General features: G+C 50.9%; 1 protein-coding gene across 1 annotated transcript; it reads left to right on the top strand.

Moving 5' to 3' along the window:
• Nucleotides 1–21: 21 nt before the first annotated feature.
• Nucleotides 22–9,460, top strand: CTSH (cathepsin H). The gene is made up of 11 exons (XM_026060791.1): nucleotides 22–100; nucleotides 856–961; nucleotides 1,061–1,131; nucleotides 1,816–1,920; nucleotides 2,323–2,409; nucleotides 3,119–3,174; nucleotides 4,372–4,453; nucleotides 4,545–4,613; nucleotides 5,592–5,698; nucleotides 7,690–7,815; nucleotides 8,516–9,460. Exons 1-11 carry the CDS (start codon nucleotides 92–94, stop codon nucleotides 8,589–8,591), a joined length of 894 nt encoding a protein of 297 aa, XP_025916576.1. The 5' UTR covers nucleotides 22–91; the 3' UTR covers nucleotides 8,592–9,460.
• Nucleotides 9,461–9,528: the final 68 nt, after the last annotated feature.

The raw sequence follows: 9,528 nt of genomic DNA, 5'->3' as shown, positions 1-9,528 counted from the left end.
GCCCGCCCGGGAGGCGGCGGGGCCGGGCCGGGGGGGGCCGCTGACATCTCCCCCCTCTCTCCCCGCAGAGGAGCAGCTCTTCAAGGCCTGGATGCTGCAGGTAAAGCTCCGCTCGCCGCCGGGGCCGGGGCCGGGGCCTCCCCGCCGGGCCGGGGAGCGAGTGTGCGGCCCCGCGGTGCGGCGGAGCATCCCGGGGCTCCGGGGCGGCTCGGTGCCTGCGAGGGCGCGGGGCTCCCGCCGGGGCGCCGGGATTTCGGTGTGGATCTGCGCGGGGAATGTTTGGGGGGGGGGAGGGAGGAAGTTGCCGGCGGTGGGGTTTGTGCCATGCACCGGCTAGCAGTGATGAAGCAGGTCGCCGCGATGCCGGTGCCGCCGCCGCCGCCGGGCCCCTGCTCGCCCCGGGAGCTCGGCGCGGTTCCCCCGCCCCGGGAGAGCGCTCAGCCTGCGTGTGCTGCGTGTGCTCTGGGCCCGTCCCCAAACCCCAGCGGGGTTTGGGCTGAAGCCAGAGGATTTCAGCTGCAGCCGCGGTTCTCCGCTCTCTTGAGCGTTTGCCGAGCGCAAGGACCGCGGCGGTGGAAGTTTGAATTGCGCAATTAGGCCATAGGCAAGTCGGGGGCTGGGAAGAGCTGGTGCCCTGGCTGGGGGAAGCGGGTYTTGGGAGGCGCCCCGGGGCGAAAAGCTGATGGGATTAAACTGTGCCTTGGGGATTTCTCTGAACTGCTCCTGTATACGTTTGGATTTTTTTTTTTTTTTGGGGGGGGGGGAAATCCTGCCTAGTTTCAGTATGATGCAGCAGTTGCTGCTTTTTCACTTCTGTTTTGTCAGTGTCTTTCACTGTTGTATCTGTCTTGCTAGAATAACAAGAAGTATGGTTTGGAGGAGTATTACCACAGGCTGCAGATCTTCGTCGACAATAAAAGGCAAATCGATAAACACAATGCTGGGAATCACACGTTTGAAAGTAGGAACTAATTTTTTTTTTAATTTGCCAGTCTGATCTTTTGGTTTTGTTCTGACTCAGTTCCTCAGTGAATAAAGCATTTTTTTTCTCCTTTTTTAGTGGGTCTGAACCAATTTTCAGATATGACGTTCGCAGAATTTAAAAAAATGTACCTGTGGAGTGAACCTCAGGTAAATCTTGGTCTGCCTCCCTCGTGAGCATTGCAGACTCCGCGCGTGCCRAGGGCAGGGAGGCCACTTATCCAAGAGGACTTTAGACCCCGTGCTACCAGTCTGGCGGGCGCCATGTAGGATTCTGCACCACGTTGTACCCACGTGTAGGTCAGCATCCGACTGCTCCTGCCCTGCCATAAACACCCTTTCCTAAGCCAGACCGTGGCGGTGGCCATGCTGGGTCGGACCAAAGGTCCATCGGGGAAGTGCTCTGTCCCCCTGGCCATGGTCGTAGTGGATGCATGGGAGAGAGTAAACGAGAGGTGAATTCCCTCCCCGTGCCGTGCCTTTCCAGCTTTCAGCCGTCCCTGGCTCTTGACAAATTGTCCTCTGGCATCTGCTTTTAGTTTTGCAGGTTTGTCTATGTTTTTATGGCTAGACATCCTGACTGTCCTGGGCTTTGGGATTGCATTGAGCAACTCTATCGTCTGCGGGCTTTAGTGGGAGTTGTTAATGCTCTTCCCGGAGTTGGGCTCGGCTCTCCCCGGTGCTTTGCAGACCTGCTATAGTGGCTGGTTTGCGGCAGCCCGGGGCCGCACGCAGGACACGGTGCTGCCTCCGCCCCGGGGAGAGCGGTCGCCTTCAGGCCGCCCCCCCCAGCCCGCGCAGCTGCTTATCACAACCCTCTTGCCTGGCTTGCAGAACTGCTCTGCCACGAAGGGGAACTTCCTGCGCAGCTCCGGGCCGTATCCTGACTCTATTGACTGGAGGAAGAAGGGGAATTACGTGACTCCTGTGAAAAACCAGGTAAGGCGCTCGTCTCCTCTGCAGCGCAGCCTCCTCGGCTGGCTGCTGCATCCCGGCGGGACGGGAGAGGATAAGGCTCCGAGGGTGCAGAGTGGCAAGGGGCGAGCCGTGTCCGGGCCTGGTTTGGCGCTGGGGGGTCTGCGTGCCCGCGGAGGAAGCGGGACCTCCCAGGAGGTGGCCGGGCAGCGCCGGGCTCGGGGGGGAAGCGGGCGCCCGCAGGGACCGGAGGAGGCTGAGGGACCCAGAGGATGCAGCTGAGCCGCAGGTGGGAAGGAAAGTGCCGCACCGGAGGCGGGCTGCTGCCGGCTCTGCGGGCTGCGCGCGTCCTGCCGCGGCCTTCGAGGAGGCTGGCGGAGCTCCRCTGCACGCCGCGGACCGGTTCCTCTCCGATTCCTGACTCAGGGCCCYTGCGGGAGCTGCTGGACCTTTTCTACCACGGGCTGCCTGGAGTCCACTATTGCTATAGCCACAGGAAAGCTCCTCTCTCTGGTAAGGGATTTTCCTCGCTGGCCTCTCAGGGTGCCTCTGCCGCCGCGCGCTCGCGGGGCTCTGGGTGTCCCGTCGCCCCGGGCTCGGGCAGAGCCCTGGGGGCAGGAGGAGGAGGAGGCCGGAGGGGCTGAGCGTCGCAGGCTGGCAAATCCCTGCCGCCGCGAGCAGGCGTCGTTAGAGCCCTGCCTGTCGCTGCCACCCAGCGTGCGAACGGCCTCCGGGAACTCCTTGCTGCCAAACGGATTCCTAAAAGCAAAATGCTGCGATGCTCTTTACTAACAGACTTTCACAATGATTTATGTTCTTGAAGAACCAGAAAGGGAGGGGCCATTTACATGACTTGCCAGGATATCTGAGGTTTGGGTATAAATGTTAAAAATAGACTTGACCTTTTGAAGGGGATCTCACTCCTGTTCGTGTGGGTGTGAGGCAACCTCCAACCAAACTTGGGAGGAACGCGTCTTGCAGACAGAGCGTGCTGTAACTGCCTGCTCCACATTAACTGCGTCTTCCTCGGATACCTTTCCTCGGGGAGGAGCGATATGGATCTGTTCAGTCCCATGATTCCTAATTGCACAAGGTGAACGGCCGTTTGTACGGACGAGACCGGCACCCCGTGTTGTACTGTCTGCCACGCGCGTTGTATTCCGTCTCTCGTATCCTGAATGCAGTTGTTTGAATACGTACTGACTCAAAAACTTTTCTGTAGGCGGAACAGCAATTAGTTGATTGCGCTCAGGCTTTTAACAACCACGGCTGCAGTGGGTAAGTGATATAAAGTAGTGAAGTCTAGAAGTAAGAATAGCTTATGCTCCATGATTGACAGCCTTTCTCAAGATCTAGTATTAAGATCCTTCCAGATCTTGGAATGTTTTTTTGTTTCCCCTCAGCTGAGAAGTGTCAGGGAAAACATTTTTTTGAGTTTTTGTTTTGTTTTGTTTTGTCRTGTTTGCTTGTTTTGATTTCACCCTCCTAGAGGTTAAAATGTTTCACTAAATCTCAAACATTTCCTAGTCCCTATTGTTCCTCTTGTTTATTACATTTTTCTTCCTGATATTCATTTTGTTACAATATCTTCTGATATTACAGTCATGGATAGCTGCACAGCTAGTCTTTAACACTCAAGAAAAGCAAGGAAGGTTCTATCAGTTGCTGTACTCATGGGTCAGGCACATCTCGTGGTGCTTTAAGGAACCCACAGAAACCTCTGCTTCCTCTTTGGTAAATTCCTACTAGCATTGCTAAAAGAAAAAGAAAATGAAGCTTTCCGAAATCTTCTGTTTTCTGTAAGATAAGTGGGCCCTGAGGAATGCTCAGAGCGCCATGCAAACCCACTCTTGGCGCTTTTTTTTTAGTGACTCCTCACTTTCTCAGAGCTCTCCTTGTGAGAGCACCCTCATCACGCTCCCCTTCTATTGCCTCTGCAAGATCCGCTCCCTGGAGATGGCAGAGGAGGGAAGCAGCTTCTTGCTGAAGGCTGTGGGTCTCTTGTCATCCCCCTTGCTGAGTGGCCGGGGACCTTGGCCATAGCATCCAGGCTGCAGGCTGGGCACAGATCACGAAAAGAGGTCTTTGGTGCGAGAGGCCGAACTCCTCGCTCTGGAGCCGAGCTGGCACAGTTAGCAGTGCTGTGTGGGCAAGGTGGCCTCGTGCCTTTAGGCTTCTGCRCTGGTGTTTGCCCCTGGGCACTAGAGTCCCCTGCAGAATGAGGGATTCCCATGCCTGTGTAGGACCATGCCAAACAGTGTGGTGGATTAGGCCAGGAGGTCCCAGGTAGGAAGACAGYGAGGGAGCAGGCTGGAATTCGTGTTTTTAGGGGGCCCATCCTTCCCCTTCTTCCCGCTTTGGTGGGAGGGGAAGAGGGGGCCGCAGTAGGTGTGGTGAAAGCTTATGGGTTTGCTCCGCAGCAGCTGCCGTGTTCCTGTCCTCATTAATGTACGTGCTGGCTGTGCTGTTTTGCAGGGGCCTGCCAAGCCAAGCCTTTGAATACATACTGTACAACAGAGGGCTCATGGGGGAGGACACCTACCCATACCGGGCAAAGGTATTCTCACCAGCGCAGCTCAGACACGTTTCTACATCAGCTGAGTAGGCTCCAAAGCAGGATTTTAACTCGTTCCTTTGTGTTTGCGCAGAACGGCACGTGCAAGTTCCAGCCGGACAAGGCTATTGCTTTTGTCAAAGATGTTGTCAACATCACGGAGGTAAGTCCCGGCGGGTTAAACTTCCAAGCTTCCAGGGTGTTAACGCTGTGCCAGGCCTGATCTTGGATGTGCTCAGAGGCCCCAAGACGTGCTGGTCTCTGCAGCACGAGCTGCAGCCTGCTTGCTCTTCAGAGAGGAGTGACCTGCYGACATCCGTGCTCTTCCTCATTCCTGTACGCTGACTTACTGCTGTCCTGCGTGTTCAAGTTATCTGTGATGTGCGTGGATTGCCCTGCCTGCTGGTATCTGCCGTGCCAGGGTTCAGCTCTGTATATCCGTGCCAAGCATCAGAGAAGCAACGCTGAGGGCTGCTTGGGCAGTCTCACTGCACCGCTCTTCTCAGCCCGGAGCGGCTCTGTTCTGCTCTTTGGAAGAGCTCTCGTGCTGACAGAGGGTGGGCTAAGCCAACAGTGGGGAAGGCTGTGCCTGTGGTTTTGTCCCTGAGTCACAGGGGGGTCTGCTCCCACTTTTCTGCGGCATGTCGCTCCCACGCTAGGTTTGCAGTGAGCTCTGCCAAACCTAGAGGCACCCCTAAAGCACACGACCGTCTCACCGCCTCCAAGGAGGCGTCTGCACAGCGCAGCGCAGCGCAGGACAGCGTAGCGATGCTGGCTAGCTCTCAAAGCTGTTCTCAGCTGGTTTGTATCGCTCGGCAGGAGCGCTTTGCATTCCTACTGCTCTGGTCGCGCCATGTGGGCTAGCCTGCTTCTCTCGCCTCGGGTACTTGGAGTGCTACTGCTCCCCTTTCTGAAGGTGGCACCAACGAAGTGCTGTGGACAAAATACAGGCCCTAGAGCCTTTGCTGCCAGCTTTCTCCAGACCTTAAAAAATTCTTGGTTCTTGTCCTTCAGTGCCTGTGAGATGCACCTGTGTCCTTGCAAGCAGAAGGCCAGGATTAGCCTGACTGGTGGTCTGGGGGTTCCTGACTGGTCCCAGTGTGATTGGGAGATAAGTGACGCTGGAATCCTCTTCTTGCAGTATGATGAGGCTGGCATGGTCGAAGCGGTGGGGAAGCACAACCCGGTGAGCTTTGCATTTGAGGTGACGGGTGACTTCATGCACTACAGAAAAGGAGTCTATTCAAAGTGAGTATTTCTGAACCTGGGAGATGGGATAAAGCGTAGGCCTGGAATCACTGGCATCTCTCTTTCTCCTTGTGTGGATTTTCTTTGTGGCACTGGACACAGGGGCTCGACCATATTCTACTACTTCCTTTTAAACAGAAAACAGAAAATATAAGTAAATTGGGCCTTAAAATAATGATTTCACAGGGAGATGAGAGGGCAGCACAGGGAAGAGAGTACATTGTACTTGCTAGCAGTTTACTGCTAGGAGCCAGTCCAAACTCAGGACCAGACTGTGTATGTGGAACTGCCACAGGCTGGTTCTGGAAGCTCAGTGTGTTGGTATATGAGCTTCGGAGAACCTTCTGCAGCCCTGTAGCAAAGCTGGGGGGGACTTACCCCAGTGCTTACATACGCGTTTGAGCTATGGAGAGGTGAGTGGCAGGGTTCATCGGGTCAGCCCAGGGGCTGCAGCTGAACACGTCTGCTTTACCTAAGGAAGACCCTAGATAAAGTGAGCTTTACATGGGACCCACGCAGCTCTTCTCATGCTAGACCTAGGCAGGGTGTATTTGAGCTGCGTGGCTGCATTCCTGCAGCATTGCACCTGAGCTCGTACGCTCGCAGAACGCGCTTCCAGGTCAGCATTGATGCAGGGGTCTCTCTGCAGGGCAGGCAGGTCTGTGGGTGCCTCACGCAAATCCCAGGAGGTGCTTACCTGCTTTTGTGCATCTGGACCTGTACGTAAAGCAGCAGAGATGAAAAATTTGTTTGAGACATGAAGTGACCTAGTAGGAAAATGTCTCCAGAGTGTTGTGTCAGTTCTATAGCCAAGGCCAAAAGCTACTTTAAAGGCTGATTGGTACATTTTGGAAAGGCTTTGGAAATGACTGTGACAAGATAGATTGATTTCTATTAGGCAAGAACTGGGAAAAATGCATGTTTGGAGAGAACCAGAAAAATACTTTAGAGTAATGAGTCCTCCGTCACGTAGAACTGCAGGGAGAATTAAACGAAGAGTCTAAGCATGAGTGATCTGCCCCAGGGAGCTGCAAGGGAAAGAGCAGGCAGCACTGTGAATTCAAGTGGCTTTCCTGTTGCAATAAACAAAGTAATCTCAAAGTTAACTGCCAGCAACAGGCAGCTGCAGAGGATCAAGATATTTTGTAATAGGATTCCAGTCTGAGGAACACATCAAGTAAAGTTATCATGTAGATTTATTGTCAAAGATAGATTTATAGTAAAAACATATAAAATAACGCTCAGCCTATGTTCCACAGACCAACTATTAACAGATTCAAGAAAAGTAAATGTGTTGTATGGATTATTGATCTTTTTAGTGATCTGCAAACTGAAAATGTTTAAAAACAGCTGATCTAGAGATGGAAGCTTGTACCTTGTGTCATCTTGCTTTATATCACAGGCAGCAGCTTTCATCAAGTGAAATTTAAAAGCTGGAAATTCAGAGGAAATACAGGGAAGTGTGTATCTAGACTCAGAAACTCACTGTTCAGTATGTCAGAGACCAAGAATATTTAACAGTTAAAAGTTTATTGAACGTTCTTGTGGATAACAAATGAAACCAAAGTTGCAGTTGGGCCCCAAAGTTGGACCCTGAACTTTGGGGCAGAATAAGCCATTACCGGATACACTAAGAGCTTTTTTCACTGCAAAAATTTCCTCTGCTTGTTTTTTTTCATTTTAGCTTGTTCTTGTGTGTGACAAAATTGGTATTCATTCAGAACAAAAGACCTGACTGGGTGTGCAGATCAAACATCTTTATAGCCCAATGCCCTGACTTCAGATATGGCCAATAGTTATTTTTTAGTGAGAAAACAGAGCAGTGGATGCTTTTCTTGGCATCTCTCTCTAGTTTCCACAATTAGAAGTTAAGATTATATATTAGTTCTTTACATAATCAGAGTGCAGTCAGAAACGCTGGCTAATCCATGATTAATTATAGGCTAGTTTTTCACATAATAATTCTGCATTATTTTTCCCTTTGTTTGCAGTGCAAGATGTGAGCACACTCCTGACAAGGTGAACCATGCTGTCCTAGCTGTGGGGTATGGAGAAGAAAATGGGACTCCTTACTGGATTGTCAAGAACTCTTGGGGCCCACTATGGGGCATGGATGGGTAAGCAGACCGCCAGCTCTACTGGACGCATCGTGGTCTCTGTGTATCTAGTAAAAAAAATAATGTCATATGCATAGGTTTCCAGATCAGCCACCCTCATCAGCCTCCTTTTATTCTCAAGCTGAAATTTGGCAGCGGTGTTTTATGATCTGTGAAGAGGCCAGTGAGATTACCTGAGCCTTGGCAGTGAGCGACACAGCTCTAAAAACTGGCCCGAGCGTGACTGGTTAGATCAGAACCTTAGAGCAATAGATCTGCTAATGTCACCAGGGACGTGGCCTGCAAGCGCAGGGCTGCTGGATAGTTGATTCACCTGGCCGTCAAGGGAAGCGGCACAATAGAGCAAGTGCCACTTCTGTGGGTTACAAGAACAGAGAAGGAGGGTGTGCCTGGGGAGAGTTTTCATGCCAGCTATCCAGTAGCTTGCATATTTCCAGCTGCAGTGAAATTTTATAGAGCTGGATACTAACTTTGGTAGCTTTGGATCTAAGGGGGACAGGGAATGGCATTTCCTGGTTAACTAATTTACAAATGAGATCACTGTACCTAATAATTGTGATGCATATTTGCTCCTTGCACTGGCATGAGAATTTACTTGTACATAATGACAGCACTTGCCTTATGCCTGTATCAGTTGTATTAATTCTGCTGAAGAAGGAGCAGGGAATGTTCACTCATAGGTGTTTGCTTCTTTTTTTAGGTACTTCCTTATTGAACGTGGCAAGAATATGTGTGGTCTTGCTGCTTGTGCATCTTATCCAATTCCTCAGGTGTAAGAGGGGAAGCACAGGCTGGGGAAAGTGGCCACAGAGAAGGGAAAGATTCATTGTATATGAATTTCTAAATGCTAAAATAAATAAAGTGAGGAAAACCAAGAAAGAACAAAATCTGTTGAAATTTGTTCCATGCAGGCAGAGAGATTCCTTTGCTTGCACAAAGCTGCTTACAACAGGTAGAGCTATGCCATCTGCTGTATTCCCCAGCCCAAAGCAAGTGTGCAATCCTGAACGGATCCTCCAGGTCTGAGAGCCAGAAGCTCCTGTCTTCTCATCCCAGTTGTGATGCCCTTATTGCGTGCCTCGCTCTCCCCGCACTAAAACGGGGCACGAAACATCTACTGAGACTGGATGTTGGCGAGGGGAGGGTGGCTGATCAGATCAAAGAGCACTTTGAATATGAAAATACCAAGCAGTTGTTATCAGACAAACTTTGCCAGTCCAATTTTAAGATTCTGTGGCAACAACATTTACCCCATTTCTAAGGTGGCTGTTCCCACTCACCAGATTTAAAATTATAGGGATTTTTCTAATTTCTTCAAAGACAATTTTTCCTTTCACTAAAGAAAGATAAGTGCTGTGATTTATAAGTTTTATCTATTTTCATTGAATCTGTTTTAGTATTTTTGTAAAAATTTTGGGTATTTTAATGAAAATATTGAAGAAACGGGTGATTTTTCTTTTATGAATCAATGAAAAGGCATGAGCCTTAATACTAATAATTAAAAAACACACGATTTTGAGAGAAGCCCTGACATCAGTAGGGGGCATTTCTGTACTGTATTATTTCATGTCAAGGTATTGCTACTGACTTATTACTGTATACTGTCGAGTGTACTGTCGAAGAAAATAAAAATGACTTGTCACTTGTGCTGCAGCTTTCTTTCCCCTCCCACCCGCCTCACAGACGTGTTAATCAGTCGCACTACCAAGCGCA

This window comes from Apteryx rowi, unplaced genomic scaffold (genome assembly GCF_003343035.1).
Source record: "Apteryx rowi isolate R43461 unplaced genomic scaffold, aptRow1 scaffold_170, whole genome shotgun sequence".
Lineage (NCBI taxonomy): Eukaryota > Metazoa > Chordata > Aves > Apterygiformes > Apterygidae > Apteryx > Apteryx rowi.
This window is presented reverse-complemented; position numbering and strand designations above follow the sequence as displayed.